The sequence below is a fragment of the Macaca mulatta genome, chromosome 1 (genome assembly GCF_049350105.2).
Source record: "Macaca mulatta isolate MMU2019108-1 chromosome 1, T2T-MMU8v2.0, whole genome shotgun sequence".
Classification (NCBI taxonomy): Eukaryota; Metazoa; Chordata; class Mammalia; order Primates; family Cercopithecidae; genus Macaca; species Macaca mulatta.
Window position 1 is genome coordinate 54,612,078 of NC_133406.1, and position 18,066 is coordinate 54,630,143.

At 37.1% G+C, this 18,066-nt stretch overlaps 1 protein-coding gene across 2 annotated transcripts in view; it reads left to right on the forward strand.

Annotated features, from left to right (window-relative positions):
- Positions 1-4,965, forward strand: part of CFHR5 (complement factor H related 5) — a 29,623-nt gene extending 24,658 nt beyond the window's left edge. For both annotated transcript variants that reach the window (XM_015120876.3, XM_028851704.2), the window contains exons 9-10: positions 1,035-1,217; positions 4,733-4,965. In XM_015120876.3, coding sequence (XP_014976362.3) covers positions 1,035-1,217; positions 4,733-4,953 — 404 coding nt within the window. In that variant the 3' untranslated portion in view covers positions 4,954-4,965. The remainder of the gene's footprint in view (positions 1-1,034; positions 1,218-4,732) is intronic.
- Positions 4,966-18,066: the final 13,101 nt, after the last annotated feature.

An 18,066-nucleotide genomic window follows, 5' to 3' on the forward strand; every position in this document is an offset into this window, starting at 1 on the left:
TAATTTTGCCTAGAGGTATTTCCATAGGGAGTGAGTAAATAATTGCACTGTGTTCAAGAAAGAATGTGGGGTGATAAAGTAAGATCGTGGAGGATGAGAAACAAGTAAATGTATTCGAAAGGGGATAGAGAAATGAGGCAGTTGCCTGATAGAAGATATGGATAAAGTGAAATTTTACCTTATTGAATTGTGACATTTTCAGCATGTTTGTAGGTTGGTGAATGGTTAAGTGGAGAGGGAGAAATTGATGTTACAGAAGAAAGGAGATAATTCATGAAGAAGGGTCTTTTACTAGTTTAAAGGCTAAAGAATCTAGTGTCCTCATGAAGAAGTCAATCTGAGAAAGCAGGGACAGTAACTCAACGAAACAAGAGGAGGTACAAGTTATTTGGAACAGGATTACTTAGTGATTTCATATTTATGTTCTTGGTGACATATAAAGGGAGACCAGTCAGTACAATGGAATGTATTCCAACCAATCTTAGCATGAAGTTGTTTTTTTTTTAGTTTTCCCCAAAATCTCTTCATTAGCATGAAATTGAAACATTTATTGATAAGGAAAGATGCCTACAATATTATGTGGTATCAAAAAAGTAAATGCAGAAGAGTATGTCTGCAATTCATTTTCAGTAAAACTACAAGTTTATGATCATATACTAGTTGGTATATGCTATTTGCATAAAGTAATAATTACCCTGAGACTAGAAATGGTAAGAAAGTTGTTTACTTTTACCTTTCCTCATTAAATAACAATTGACTATTAAGGGGTGGAAGAGGAACCTAGACCAGAAGTTTACTCACCTGTCTCTCCTGCCTTAAATAAAAACTATTCCTAGTATTTTATATGAGTTTCACTTTAACATGAAAGGAGCTACGATACGTTTTGAATCAGACTTTATAACAGAAATACTGTAGTTAATTATTTGAATTTCCAGAAGCCTTATATTAAAGATATGATACATGGTGCTTTATGATATTACTTTGTTTAAACTAACATACTGACTGTCTCTCAACAAATAAATGCTATTTTCCAGAGTCTACAGCATATTGTGGGCCCCCTCCATCTATTAACAATGGAGATATCACCTCATTCCCATTATCAGTGTATCCTCCATGGTCAACAGTGACGTACCGTTGCCAGTCCTTCTATGAACTCCAGGGCTCTGTAACTGTAACATGCAGAAACAAACAGTGGTCAGAACCACCAAGATGCCTAGGTGAGTTCTTCATATTCTCTCGGAATCTGAGATTTAATATTCATAATGTAGTTTTTATGGACTAATTTCATAGAATAACCCTTAAGTTTCATTCAGTCAAAATCTTTCTTGTCAAATGTAAATACATACAAAGAAACATTTGAAAAATTTGCTTTAGGCAAAGTGAGAAAAATTTTTTTAAAAACTATAAATAAAATTTTAAAGACCTATGTGTGATAAGGTGCTTTATGAAATTCTATAAATAGAGACCAAAGCTATTTATGGGGCCTATTCTCATACCATTAAATATCTTCATGTTATAAGCATCTACCTGAGAACTTCGCACAGAGACCATTTGAAAAATGTTGGTCTAGGAAAGCTGTCATTTAATACTGTATAAGGTCCTACTTGTAAACCTGAAAGCTTTCCCTAGTAGAACATCCAGTTGACTAATACTGACATGGCTTTTTACTTGCATGTTGCCAGAATTTCTGGCAGGAGAGATAGAAAATCTGGAAGAGTTATTGAGCCACTTTCCAAATCTTCACTATCCCTTCTTTTCACCCGATTTTTTTCTACTACAAAATAATGTCAATATACATGTTAAGTTTCCACAAATTCATGTGCACTTTGTGGCATTAAAAAAATTAACATAGTAGACTCCTTATGAAAACTTGGAGATTCACTTTTGGGGTTTAAAAGGAGATTCTTTTATTGGTCATGACGAACTAAAAGCGACAAGATACAAAGAATATGGGCGAATTAATAACACCAATTATGGGAAAAGGATGAACGTCAGTTTACTCTAGAATAAGCGGAAGAAAACTGTAATTTCCATAAACCCCTCTGTTTTCTGGTGTCCAAAAGAGACATCATGATAATAAGGATCTGTTCCTGCAACAGTTCTCACTATTGCCCAATGCCTCGATTCACAGGGCTAGACCAGAAGTTTCTTAAGTCTTGAAAATTCATCCTTCTGATGATGCCTCTTTCTTCCACCTTCTGTCGTAACAAATTACCCCAATGCCACTATGGCCTATACAGCGCTTCAAACCACTACTCTACGTGAGTCCCCTCTCCCAGGATATCATTAAAATTGTGTGGGAACTGAATTCAGAAAATGTTGAGTTAGTATAAGGCAGAAGTATCATCTGAACAATTTTGATAGAATGTAGAAAAACTAGGTTTCAAAGGTAACTTCCAGGGTTTAAGTTGGAGGGATTGATGGATAGACAAAAATGCCGTTATCTAATATTTTAAGTGCAGCAAAGTTTTAGATGGTCCAATAATTTAAAATAGGCAGAAATTATCATGGCCAGTGATCATAAAATAAATTTCCAAAAGAAAAGCAAGAACAAACTTTGTAGCCTAAAAAGTGTGTACCATGTGGACAATCAGAGTTTGTGGGAAGGTCCTTCTAGCAAAAAGAAACAGTATTTTGAGCAATGACAAACACACAATTACAAAAACAAACAAGCAACAAAACCCATCAAAGGTATCTAGACAATTCAAGGAAACATGATCTAAATATGAAACGTAAAATAATTTTATTTCCTATGAGATAGGAGATTAAGATTAGACAGCTCTGAAGAAATAATTTTTTCCAGCCAGGCGTGGTGGTTCACGCCTGTAATCCCAGCACTTTGGGAGACCAAGGCGGGAGGAATCACCTGAGGTCAGGAGTTTGAGACTAGCCTGACCAACACGGAGAAACTCCATCTCTACTAAAAATACAGAATTAACTGGGCATGGCTGGCATATGCCTGTAATCTCAACTACTTGGGAGGCTGAGGCAGGAGAATCGCTTGAACCCGGGAGGCGGAGGTTGCAGTGAGCTGAGATTGCGCCATTGCACTCCAGCCTGGGCAACAAGAGCGAAACTCCATTAAAAAAATAATTTTTTCCAAAACCAGACATAAATTTCTTTGGATGGTTTGTAGGTATTGAATGAAGTAGGGAGCCATTACATATTTTTAATAGCAGTTTCTTGACATAGTATCTTTTTTTATTTTTATTTTTTTCAAGACAAAGTCTTGCTCTGTCACACAGGCTGGAGTGCAGTGACATGATCTTAGCCCACTGCCACCTCCACCTCCCAGGTTCAAGTGATTCTCCTGCCTCAGCCTCCTGAGTAGTTGGGATTACAGGCACATGCCACCATGCCCGGCTAATTCTTGTATTCTTAGTAGAGACAGGGTTTCACCATATTGGCCAGGCTGATCTTGAACTCTTGACCTCGTGATCCATCCACCTTGGCCTCCCAAAGTGCTGGGATTACAGGCGTGAGCCACTGCGCCCGGCCAAATGTAGTATTTTAAAATTATCAGTTGACTAAGAACATGTGGTTATTTTATACCAAGAAAACATGCAATATGGGGAAATTATTTAAGGCCCTGGCAGAGATAGATTAGGGTCTCAATTAGTAGGTAAAAAACAGGAACCAAATGAAAGAGGGGTTAAAGATAACTTCAGAATTTCTCAATTTATGGGGAATATTCTCAGGTGCTTAACACATAAGAATATTTACAAATCAATCAAAATTCAATATAAAAAATATGTAGGGTACATAAACAGATAATGAAAAACATACGGCAAACATGAAAAAATGCTTGTCTACGCCAACATAAAATTTCAATGAAGTGGCAATGTTCAACTAGGAAATTGGCAAAAAGAAAAAAATATATAACATAAAGATTTGGCAAGGATGTGGGGAGTTAAGCACTCTAATATACATAAAAGTGTATAATTACATATACGTGTGTATACATAATAGAAATATATATTACATATTACACATATTTTTAACATATGTGAATACACCTATACACATAATACATATATGTATTCATATAATATGTTATATATATTATATTTACTATATAATATACAAATATATATTTATACATTAGATATAAATTGATTACATTACATTAGATATAAATTGTATGTAACATTATATGTATAAAATTAACAAACATATATTACAATTAACATACATATAATGGTATGTGTTATATATACAAATTATATTATATATATTTATATAAGATATATATAAATATATATAAAATACTGATTTTAAGAAAGAATGAGTGATATCTGTGGTCAGGGAAGAAGATAATACTGTTTTTCCTACAGAAATCAAAGTTTCACAAAAGTTAAGATTCACAGATAGTTACATAATAAAAAGGGATATCTAAACAAACAACATTCATGCTGGTAGAATTTTTAGTAAAGTATAGCAATTAAGAGCTCAGGCTCTGAACTCATACTGGCAGGATCCATATTCTGGCTCAAAACACTGACTAAACTGTGTGGCCTTGAGAAAATCTTTTAGCATTTATTTCCTCATATGTAGCCCATACACAGTGCTAAGAACACCACCAAGAATAACTCAATCAATATTATTTTTAAATAAATATTAATATTTTTCATCATTTTAATTCCAAAATACTCTTAAATGCAATTTCACTATTCTATGAAAGGTAAAGATGTATTATTATTTATTTATTTTATTGTACCATTTCTTCTTTCAGATCCATGTGTGATATCTGAAGAAAACATGAACAAAAATAACATACAGTTAAGATGGAGAAACAATGAAAAAGTTTATGTAAAAACAGGGGATGCTGTTGAATTTCAGTGTAAATTCCTATATAAAGCGAAGATATCATCACCATCATTTCGAGCAATCTGTCAAGAAGGGAAATTTGAATATCCCATATGTGAAAGAAGCGAGCTTAATTTTCCTGAATAAATTCTTAAAACATACATCTATGCTAAAAGTAGCCATTATGTAGCCAATTCTGTAGTTACTGCTTTCATTCTTTCAGGTGTTGTTTAACTCAGTTTTATTTACAACTCTGGATTTTCAGAGTTTTTGAAATTTGTAAGCTGAGAGAACAATGCTTCACTTAATAAGAGGGGGTCTTAGTCCATTTTACATTGTTATAACAGAATATCACAGACTGGGTAACTTCTAACCAATAGTTTATTTGTTTCATAAATCTAAAAGCTGGGCAGTCCAAGATTGAGGGGCTACATCTGGTGAGGGTCTTCTCAAAGCATCATAATATGGTGGAAGGTATCACGTGGCAAGAGAGCATGTACATGGGAGTGAGAGAAAAAGGGAGAGAGAGAGAGAGAGTGGTGGGGGCGGGGAGGAGGATAAACTCATCCTTAAAGACACCACTCCTGAGATAACAATCCAATCCCATGATAATGGCATTAATCCATTCAAGAAGGCAGAGCTCTCATGACTTAATCACATCCTAAAGGGCTCACCTCACAACACTGTTGCATTGGGAGTTAAGTTGCCACATAAACTTTCGGGGACACATTCAAACCACAGGAGAAAGTCATATTATTCCTGGGCAAATCACAATATGGGGAATTGTATTCATAAATGTCCACAGAGACAGTAAATGTTCTCGCTTCAGTAATAATTCATCTAATCCCTCCTGTTTGTCTCAAATTATAACTTTGAAGCTTTCTGAATTAACTTTATTTAAGAGGAAACGTAGATGTTATTTTAGTCTCTATCTTCATGTCATCATCACTTAAAAACCTGCAAAAGCTGTCAACTTTTGTGGTTGTAGCAAGTATTAATAAATATTTATAAATCCTCTAATGTAAGTGTAGCTACCTATCTAATACTGAATACCCCTTAAAGTATTAAATGCCCCATCTCCTATAAAAGAGTAGACTTTGAAGTTTTAACCAGTTCTTCTGTGGAGCTTCTAATCTAGTCAAGAGGTGATATACACATACGAAAAGGTGAAAATTATTTGGTTACAAAATTGCATATACAGAATTATCTAGATGTGTATAAATGGTTGTAGAAGAAAGAGTGAGAGAAATAAAAATGATGGCTTTAATAATTCTATATGGTTTAGGTTTTAAAAATTAAAATAGGATGGGCACAGTGGCTCACACCTGTAATCCTAGAACTTTGGAAGGCCAAGGCAGGTGAATTGCTTGAGGCCAGGTGTTAGAGACAGCCTGTCCAACATGGCAAAACTTTGTCTCTAATAAAATACAAAAAAAAAAAATAGCCAGAGAAGGTAGTGCATACCTGTGATTCCAGCTACTTGGGAGGCTGAGGCAGAAGAACCTGGGAAGCAAAGGTTGCAGCATGCCAAGATCATGCCACTGCAGTCCATCCTGGGTGACAGAGCAAGACTCTGTCTCAGAGAAAGAAAGAAAGGAAGGGAAAGAGAGAGAGAAAAAAAAAAGAAAAAGGAAGGAAGGAAGGAAGGAAGGAAGGAAGGAAGGAAGGAAGGAAGGAAGGAAGGAAGGAAGGAAGGAAGGAAGGAAAGAAGGAAGGAAGGAAGGAAGGGAGGGAGGGAGGGAGGGAGGGAGGGAGGGAGGGAAGGAGGAAGAGAAAGAAAGGAAGAAAGGAAGAAAAAGGGAAAAAAGAAAGAAAAGAAAGAAAGAATATTTTCAAATTTTTCACATTTTCCCAAATTTTACATTTTTCATATTGAACATATATTACTTTTATATTCAGAAGAGAGTAATCAAAACTGTCACTAACAAACAAGGCAATAGAAGATGGGTATAAAGACCATGTTAGTCATGATGCTGATTTCATGCAACAACTTTATTATTTTTTGATGTACCATAGTTTGGGAAAATACTAAACAGGAAGTATTAGAAATATATTTTAGATATTCCTGTACTTCACACAGCATTTCTTAATTAAAATATTTTTGGTCAGAAGGTTTTTTTAGGTAGCCTGGAGGATGGAGGCTGCAGTGAGCCAAGACGGTGCCACTGCACTCCAGACTGGGCAACACAGTGAGACTTAGTCTCAAAAAAAAAAAAAAAAAAAAAAAAAAGATTTTTAAAAGTATCTATTAAAAATATGACTAGTAAAACAGGTAAAAATTAAGACTTAAAATATTCATCACCACAGATTTGACAATTGATTCTTAGATATCACACCAAAACCACAAACAAGAAAATATAAAGTACAGAAATTGCATTTTCTCAAAATGTAAAATGTCATGCTTCAAAGGATACTATTGAAAAAGGAAAATAGAACTCACACAATGGGAAAAAAATATTTGCAAAATTGTATATCTCATAAAGTACTTGTATCGAGAATATATGTAAGGAACTTTTACAACCACAAAAAAAGAGAAATAAGGCAATTTCAAAATAAGCAAAGGATTCAAATAGACATTTCTCTAAAGAAGATATATAAATGGCCTATAGGCACATGAAAAGATGTATAACATCATTAATTATTAAGCAAATATGAATCAAAACCACAGTGAGATAACACTTCACACCCTCAAAGATAGGTATAAGCAAGAAGTCAGGTAATAACAAATGATGTCAAGGAAACTGGAAGCAACATACACTTCTGGTGGGGATACAAACTGGTTTGACCAATTTGGAAAACAAGCTGCAGTTTTTTAAAAAGTTAAACAATAATATTGCCATTAATTCAGCAGTCTACTCCTAAATACATACCCAAGATAAATTTTTAAAAATGTGTCCACAAAAACACTTGTACACATATGTTTATAGCAGCATTATTTGTGTTAGCCAAAAGGAGGAAACAATCTAAATGCTCATCAATTGATGAATGGGTAAACAAAATGTGGCATATCTAAACAATGGAATATTATTTGGGCATGAAAAGGGAATGAAGTGATAATAGATGCTATAACATGGATGAACGTTGAAAATATTCTGCTAAGTGTAAGAAGCCAGTCACAAATGACCACATATTATGATTCCATTTTTATGGCATGTCCAGACTAGGCAAACATATAGAGATAGAAGGTGGATCTGTGGTTGGTTAGGGTTAGAGCTGAAGGAGAGAGGTTAGAAGCTGATAGCCAAAGTGTACAGGGTTTCTTTTTGAGGCGATAAATATTCTAAAGTTGATTGTGGTAATTGTTGTAAAACTCTGTGATTATATTAAAAAAATTAAATTATACCCATTAAGTGGGTGAATTGTATGGTATGTAAATTATATCTCAATAAAGACGTGACAGAAAATAGCAGTAAATGTTTACAATTCATGAGAAGGATACACTGGAAATTTAAAAACTAAAAATAGTTTTAAAATTTAGGCTTAGTAGCAGAATGTAGAAAAAATTATCTGGGGTTGAATAAAAAAATAAGAATTTGTTACTCACACTTGCTATCTATTGAAACAGCCGGCTTCATGTCTAGGAAGAAGGCAGGTAACAGTTTTCGATTCTGAGGGGGATATCTTGAATACAAATATTACCTGAAACTTAAATATATATATATGTGTGTGTGTTTTATTCTGAGTAAAATCATAACCTTATTTTATTTTATCTTTATTTTTATTTTTGTAGTGATGAGGCCTTACTATGTTACCCAGGGTAGTCTCAAAGTCCTGGCCTCAAGCCATCCTCCCACCTCAGTCTCCCAAAGTGCTGGGATTACAGGCAAGTGCACCACACTATTCCTGTAACAGTATTTTAAACCTGAACACTCCCTCTCAGTTCCTGAGAATTTTTCTAAGTTTCTCAAGCTATTCTGTGACACAATCTAAAGCAAGGTGTTTGAACAACAATATAGGGCTCGTTGCTTCACTTACCTTACCACTCCCCTCCAAAGTATAAAGGAAGCCAGACAAGCAAAAGGACTGAAATTAGAAATTACAGAAAACATTTCCTTACAGATATTTGTCAGGCGTCGTGAGTACCACAATCGCTTTTCTTGGGGGAGATGGGTAGAGCTTCATTCCCCATTCCCTCCAGTGTAATAAGAAGGGCTTCAAAGAGATTACTTGGGTGGGTTAATCAAGAAAAGACTGACAAAGCCTCCACCCCGACCGCCACTTGGCTCATCCCCCTACTGGAAATCTAAATCCTTTTTTACTAGATAGTAAAATGGTATGTGGTGGAGAAAATGAATTCCTGGAACCAAAACATAAAATGCAAAGGCTGATAGGATTATAAAATGAAAGCTGAAATGTTTAAGCAGGTTTTATGTAAAGTAGTTGTGTATCCTTTACCTAAATGTTTCGTGGAAATGGATATTGTGTCTGAGGAATGTTTCCCCTGCCTAGGACTGTAAAACAGGACGTATAAATCAGCCCTGTGAGCAATATTAACTGAACGTACTAAATGGGAGCCAGTAAGATTGTCCAAGCCTAGAGTTTAGAGTGAAAGTTGAGAGTGCTGGTGGGGAGGAATCCTCCACTTGAGAGCCCTTTGTGGAATGTTCACTGGGACTGATGGCAAAAGCCTGTGAGTACCTCCCAACAGCAACTACTAGCGCTTTAGAGGAGAGAACTTTCCACTTTCAGGGCATTTACTGCATTGCTATGGGAAAGTACCCTTCTGCAAATGGAAATAGCAGTGCACAAGACTTCCATAATAAAATGGAAATGATTTGTATAGGACCTTGCTACTTGGGGAGCACAAGGAGGAGATTCTAAGAATCAGGGAGCTACTTTTTCCCCTTGGCCTGACTTTTTCTCCCTTGGCCTGACTTTTTCAATTCCGACTTGACTTATGGATGACAATTTAAAGGTGAACAAATGACATCCTGTTTGGAAGCCGCTACTCTGTTTGAAAAAGCCTCAAGAAAACCTTTTTATTTTGAGATATTTATAGCTTACCAAGATTGAGTACAGTATATTTTTGTGAGCAAAATTTACCTTCTCTCTATCTAAGATCTCCAAAACTTGGAAACTATTCATGAGTATTTTTCTTTTAGAGAAATATAATTATTTGCAAAAGTTCAGTAAGAATCTGTTTTATTTTGTAACAGGATATAACTGGAGACACTAGTTATTTTACCAGGACTTTGACTGAAATGGCATATTTTCAGATATGACCAGACTGAGGAATTGAGGCCAACTTTAGAGCGCCAATAAAAAGCCCCTAGGAAAGGCTGGCCTGGTACCTTGTCTAAATGATTCCCGTGCAAAGTTTCTGACTTGTAGTAAGTAAAAAGAATGTCCCTTTCAAAAAGGCCCAGGAGCCTCAAGATATTTTGGGACCTCAAGAGGCATGGAATTTGTACATGTATAAGAAGCACAGTCTAATGGCAAGTGCTTGGCTTGGTTTCTGGCCTTGAGGCTTTTAAAAAGTCAAATCTAGGCCGGGCGCGGTGGCTCACACTGTAATCCCAGCACTTTGGGAGGCCGAGACGGGCAGATCACGAGGTCAAGGCGATCAAGACTAACCTGGCTAACACAGTGAAACCCCGTCTCTACTAAAAAAAAACAAAAAAATTAACTGGGCGTGGTGGTGGGCGCCTGTAGTCCCAGCTACTAGGGACGTTGGTGCAGGAGAATGGCGTGAACCCAGGAGGCAGAGCTTGCAGTGAGCCGAGATCGTGCCATTCTGGACTACAGAGCAAGACTCCCTCACCAAAAAAAAAAAAAAAAAGTTAATCCCAAAGTGCTGGAACTACAGGCGTGAGCTGCTGTGCCCAACAATAATGCTTAATCTTATTTCTCTATGAGATTCTTCCTTCTCTCTCAAAAGCTCTGGAACCTATGGTCATTGAGCAATAAACTTTCTTATATCTTCATCCTCTTCTCAAGAAATTACAAACTCCTTCACATAAGGCAAACTTTGCTCTCTCCTTTGTGGACACTGCTTTCTTTGTATTCCTCTCAAACTGAGATTGTCTGTTAACATGCATCCACTCTTCTTGGGACGTGGAATCAATGTCCTTACTGATCTTCATATTTTTTCTCAGATTATTATTCTGTTTCTTTCCTTCCTTTAAAATCCCCTTCTTGAAAGCTCATTCTTTTCAACGTTACCACTTGCCAAAATGTTTGCTGCTGTTATGGTTTGCCTCTGTGTCCCCATCCAAATCTCATCTTGAATTGTAATCCCCACATGTCAAAGGAGGGACCTGGTGGGAGTTGAATGCATCCTGGGGACAGTTTAACCCATGCTGTTCTTGTGACACTGAGTGAGTTCTCATGAGAGCTGATGGTTTTAAAGTGTGACATTTCCTCTCTTTCTCTCTCTCTCCTGCCACCATGTGAAAAAGATTCTTGCTTCCCCTTCACCTTCTGCCATGATTGTACATTTCCTGAGGCCTCTCCAGCCATGCAGAACTGTGAGTCAATTAAACCTCTCTATAAATCTCAGTCTCCAGTAGTTCTTTATAGCTGTGTGAAAACGAACTAGTACAGAAAATTGGTACTGGGAGTGGGACAATGCAATAGAGATACCTAAAAATGTGGAAGCGACCTTGGAACTGGGTAAGGGGCAGAGGTTGGAACAGTTGGGTAGGCTCAGAAGAAAAAAGAAAGGTGTGGAAAATTTGGAACTTCCTAGGGACTGGTTGAATGGTTTTGACCAAAATGCTGATAGTGATATGGACAATGAAGGTGGTCTCAGATGTAGATGAGGAAATTACTGGGAATTGGAACAAAGGTCACTCTTGCTATGCTTTAGCAAAGAAACTGGCAGCATTTTGCCCTTGCCCTAGAGATCTGTGGAACTTCAAACTTGGGAGAGATGGCTTAGGGTATCTGGGGAAAAAATTTCTAAAAGGAAAGCATTCAAGATATAACCTGGCTTTTTCTGAAAGCGAACAGTCGTATGTGTTCACAAAGAGATTATTTGAAATTGGGACTTATGTTTAAAAGGGAAACAGACCGTAAAAGTTTGGAAAATTTGCAGCCTGACCGTGCAATAGGAAAGAAAAATCCATTTTCTGGGGAGAAATTTAAGCCTGCTGCAGAAATTTGCAAAACAAGGAGTCAAATGTTAATAACCAAGACAAGGGAGAAAATGTCTCCAGAGTGTTTCAGAGATCTTCGTGGCTGCCCCGCCCATCACGGGCCTGGAAGCCTAGGAGAGAAAAACGGTTTTGTGGGCTGGGCCCAGGGCCCTGCTACTCTGTACAGCCTTGGGACATGGCGCCTTGTGTCCCAGTCACTCCAGCTCCAGCAGTGGCTAAAAGGGATCCATGTACATCTTGGGCTGTTTCTTCAGAGGATGCAAGTCCCAAGACTTGGTGGCTTCCATGTGGTGTTGGGGCTGCAGGTGTGCAGAAGACAACAGTTGAGCTTTGAGAGCCTTTGCCTAAATTTCAGAGGATGTATGGAAACGCCTTGATGTCCAGCCAGAAGTCTGGTGCAGGGGCAGAGCCCTCATGGAGAATCTCTACTAGGGAAATGCAGAAGGGAAACATGGGGTTGGAGCTTCCACACAGAGTCCCCACTGGGAGACTGCCCAGTGGAGCTGTGAGAATAGGGTCACCACACTCCAGACCCCAGAATGCATTGCATTGTGCACCAGAAAAGTCTCAGGCACTCAACGCCAGCCTGTGAAATCAGCTGCAGGGGACTGTACCCTGCAAAGCCACAGGGACAGACCAGTCCAATGTCTTGGGAGCCCACCTCTTGCATCATTGTGTTCTGAATGTGAGACATGGAATCAAAGGAGATTATTTTGGAGCTTTAAGATTTAATAAGTGCCCTGTCAGGTTTCAGATTGCATGGGGCCTGCAGCCCCTTTGTTTTGGCCAAGTGCTCCCATTTGGAATGGGAACATTTACCAAATGTCTGTAACTCCATTGTATGTTGGAAGTAACTAACTTGTTTGATTTTACCAGCTCATGGTCAGAAGGGACTTGCTTTGTCAGATGAGACTTTGGAATTGGACCTTTGAGTTAATGCTGGAATGAGTTAAGACTTAGGGGACTGTTGGCAAGGCATGATTGGTTTTGACATGTGAAAAGGACATGAGATTTGGAATAGACCGGGCTGGAATGATATTGTTTGACTCCGTGTTCCCACTCAAATCTCATCTCAAATTGTATTCCCTACATGTCAAGAGAGGGACTTGGTGAGATGTGATTGGACCATGCGGTCAGTTTCCCACATGCTATGCTCATGATAGTGATTGAGTTCTCATGAGAGCTAATGGTTTTAAAGTGTGGTACTTCCTTACTGTCTCTCTCTCTCTCTCTCCCTCTCTCTCTCTCTCTTCTTCTCTCTCTCTCTCTTTCTCTTCCCCCTCTATCTCTCTCCCTCTCTCCCTCTCCCTCTTTCTCTCCTGTTGCTATATGAAAAGGTCCTTGTTTTCCCTTTGCCTTCTGCCATGACTAAGCTTCCTGAGGTCTCCCCACCCATGCAGAATTGTGAATCAGTTAAACCTTTTTCCTGTATAAATTACTTAGACTCCAGTATTTCCTTATAGCAGTATGATAAAAGACTAATACAGGTGTTATCTCTAAGCTTTCTGAACTTTCCCCCTCAGTCACTAATTGCTAGTACCTCCTGGCTCAGTTTTCTTCCTTACTCCAAATTCTTTCATGTCTGTTAGCATTAACACCTGCTTTGCTGTACCACTCAACAAATTTGCTTCTCAATCCTTTATTGCCTCATCTCTGTTGCCACTTTTCTCAACTTTATGCTCCTATTGCCAGAGTACACTCCTTCCCATCATCTGAAACTCCTCAACTTCAAAAGTCACAAATTCATATATTCTACTCATTAATTACCATATTTATTTCTTCTGACTAGCTTACTCACACTTCCATGGACTGTTTTAACCACATCTATACTTTCAACCTAATGCACCTACTACTTTCTCACATCCTTTAAGAGCCTCCAGTATTTACTCTTTCTTTATGTCTCTCTTCAAATTAAATAGCTCACATTCCAATAACTCTTTTGCAAACAGCCTTAAATCTCTTGCTCCACTTTCCTTTTGATTGTACAGTCTACCAAATACCCATGGCTGAATAAACTTATACATTCATATTCTCCATTTATGTACATAAGCAGCCAAGTGTTGTAGAGAAAGGAAAAAAAAAAAAAAAAAAAGCTTATGTACATAAGCCGCCAAGTGTTGTAGAGAAAGGCAAAAAAAAAAAAAAAGCAGATTAGTATCTCTAAAAATTCATGACTCAGCACTGCTAAACAATCCTACTCTATCTTATTTTTGTCTGCTTAGTACTCACTACTTTGTTGTGATTAAGGCCCTTAATCTAAAATGGGAAAACGTTTAGATTTGATTTTTTTAAATATGAATTTTTAGGAAAATTAAGAGTATATATATTCAATCACGAAAGGGGGAATTTGTAAAGAGGTAAGTTTGGAGTACAGAAACACTTCTAATAAAAGATTTTGATCAAATGTTAAATAAATCTCTTATTTTCAGCAGCATTTGCTTATTTTTATTGAAGCAAAGAGTGATTTAGTATATACCCTCACATGAAGTTGGCAGTGTTCATTTTCCAAAAAGAAAATACATTTTTGAGATAGAGTCTCCCTCTGTCACTCAGACTAAAGTACAGTGGCACCATCTCTGCTCACTGCAACCTCCACCTCCCGGGTTCAAACGATTCTCATGCCTCAGTCTCCCGAGTAGCTGGAATTATAGGCACACACCACTGCGCCTGGCTAATTTTTTGTATTTTTATTAGAGGTGGGGTTTTACCATGTTGGCCAGGCTGGTCTGGAACTCCTCAAGTGATCCGCCCACCTTGGCCTCCCAAAGTGTTGGGATTACAGGCGTGAGCTACTATGCCCAGACACAAATCAATTTTTTTATATCCTCTCAAGGTGCTGATGTTTACTCTGACGACTCTGGTGCTATAAGTTTACTGTGCACAATATATATTGAGGCAACTACAACTACTAGCTCAAAAAATATTAAATTATTAACAGGCCTGATTATTCAGTGTATGCAATCAAGTACTATTCTTTCCCTCAGCTTTACTGATACATAACTGACAAATAAAATTAAATATATTCAAGGCGTACAACGTGATGTTTTGATCTATGTGCACATGGTGAAATGACTACCATAATCAAGCTAACATACCTGTTACCTGGCATACTTACCTTCCATCTGTGGTGAGAATATTTAGATTCTACCCTCTTGGTAAATATCAGGTATGCAATATTATTATTAACTGTAGTCATCATGCTGTACAAAAGGTCTCCGAATTTAGTCATCTTATAACTGTAAGTTTGTACACTTTGACCAACAGCTTCCCTTTTCTCCCACCTTCTGACTCCTGGTAACTACTCTTCAACTCTTGGTTTCTATGAGTTCATTATTTTTTAAATTCCATATATAAGTGACATCATACAGTATTTGTCTTTCTGGTTTTTTTTCACAGTTTTTCTGCTTATTTCACTTAACATAATATCCTCTAGAATCATCAAATCATCATGTTGCAACCAACAGGATTTCCTTCTTTTTTAAGGCTGAATAATATTTAATTGTAGGTATATGTTACCTTTTTCTTTCTCTTTTTTCTTTCTTTTTTATTTTATTTTAATTTTAATTTTATTTTATTTTATTTTATTTTTTTGAGACTGGGTTTCACTCTGTTGCAGTGCAGTGGTATGGGTATGATCTTAGCTTACTACAGCCTTGAACTCCCAGACTCAACCGATCCTCCCTCCTCAGTCTCCTGAGTAGCTGAGACTGCAGATGAGCACCAGCATACCCGGCTAATTTTTTTTATTTTTTGTAGAGATGAGGTCTCAGTATGTTGCCCAAGCTAGCCTCGAACCCCTGGCTTCAAGCAACCCTCCTCCCTCGGATTCCCAAAGTGCTGGGATTACAGGTGTGGGCCACCAGCCCGGCCACATTTTCTTGTTTCATTTATGGACGGACACTTAGGTTGTTGCTATATCTTGCCTATTGGGAGTAATGTTTAATATCAGTATTGTAAAGAATTATTACGTATATATTTCTTGTTTTCTTTCCTTAAATATGGGTAAATAAAAAAGAAAAAATGGCCAACATGGTGACTTATGCTTGTAATCCCAGCACTTTGAGAGTCTAAGGCAGACAGATTGCTTGAGCTCAGGTATTCCAGACCAGCTTGGGCAATGTGGCTAAACCCCATCTTTACAGAAAGCAAAAATTAACCAGGTGTAGTGGCACACACGTGTGGTCCCAGCTACTCAGGAGGCTGAAGTGGGAGTATTACTTAAGCTCAGGAGGTAGAGGCTGCAGTGAGTTGTGATGGCACCACTGCACTCCAGTCTGAGTGACACAGCAAGACTCTGTCAAAAAAAAAAAAAAAAAAAAAGCAAAAAGCAGAGTAAGAAGGCAACAGGGAAAGGAAAATGTTAGGTATCTAGTTAATAGAGAAAATGCTTAGTGACTATGTAATTAGTATTATAATTACATTAAAAGTTTTAAATAGAAATACTTTAAAAGAGAAATTTTAAGCCCACTGTGACAATTTTCAGTTTTATTCAGGAAACAATGTAGCTACTATATGCAATGGACTGCATCAGCATTATAGGATGAAAACATAAAACACACTTTCCTCTTTCAAGGCACTAAGGTGCTTGTGGAGATAGACAGTTATAAGCAGAACTTTTCAATACACTGAGACACAGAAAGAAAAATACTGCATGATTCCACTTATATGAGGTAACTAAAATAGTCAAAATCACAGAATCAATAAGTAGAATGGTGGTTACTGGGGGAGGTGGAGGGGAAAATAAGGAGTTACTAGTCAATAGGCAAGAAGTTTGAGATAAACTAAATTAATAAGATCTAGAGATCTGCTGTACAACATTGTACCTATAGTCAAAAATACTATATTGTGCACTTAAAAAATTTTTTAGAGGGTAGCTCTCATATAAGTTTTCTTACCATAATAACATTTTTGAAAATTAACTCAAGTTAAAAAAAAAAAAGATTTTGTTCAAACAACTATATATGTGTGTGTATTATATATACATAGAATAAATATATATTAATATATATGCATACATGTTATATACATAACTGCATATATAATGTATAATGAGAAATGCCACAATATAAATGTGTTCAAGGAGGGTCGATGAGCATATCACCCAATCTGGGGGAAGGAGAGTCAGGAATGGTTTTCTTAAGGAAATGACTGTGATCTGACTCTCAGTAGCTGAGTGAGAGTTGTTGGGAATAAGTATAACATTCTTGGCAGAAGAAATCAAACTACCAATATGGAGAGATGAAAAAACGCATTTTGTATGAAAAGAAATATTAAGTAAACGTATATTGTTGAGGATAAAGAGCACACTGTAATAACAGCAACGTGATAGAAAAGAGACAATTTCCAGAGGAACTATGTGCTAGAATAAAAAGTCTAGGCTTGTCCTAAAGGGAATGCAGAGAGTTTGCAGGGTTTTAGGTAGACTAGAGATGAAGAAAGTTTGCATTTAGTAGGTTATTCTGAAAGTAATGTGAAACATGATTCAGAGAAGAAGCAAGACTAGAGGCAGACAGATAAATTAGGAGTAGACTATTTCATTAGTCCAAGAATAAGACTATTAGAACCTAAACCACAGCCATGGTAGTAAAAATGAAAGAAATTGTAAATTCAAGAATTATTTCACAGGTAAAATTAGCAGGATTTAGTGATTGAATAAAAATGGTATGGGAACAAAGTGTCGAAAGGAATCAGGACAAAAGCCAGGCTTATAACATTCATGATTAGATGAATGGTTATATCCATAGCAAGAGGAAGAAGAGAGAGATAGAGACAGAGAGAGAGGCGGGGGAGGCAGGGGAGTGGTAACATAAATTCAATTTTTATTACTTCACTTTCATGAGGTTACATACGAGTCTGAACCTGTGAGAAGAGGTTTGGGAAAAGATGTGGATTGAGAAGGGCAAAAAGCAGATGATGAAACCCTAAATAGTGCAAACTTTATTTAATGGGCAGAAATAGGAGTAAAAAGACTATATATGGGGTCAAGAATAGTAATCAGAAATGTAGAAGCATAATCAGGAGAAAGTGGAATGATAAAAGCCAAGAAAAAGCAGTTTTCCAAGAAGGAGGGAATAGTGAATATTCACTGCCACTAGTAAAATAAAGACTGAAACATACATGTGTTTCCAATACATGTTCCCAAACTTACATGTATTTCAGATTA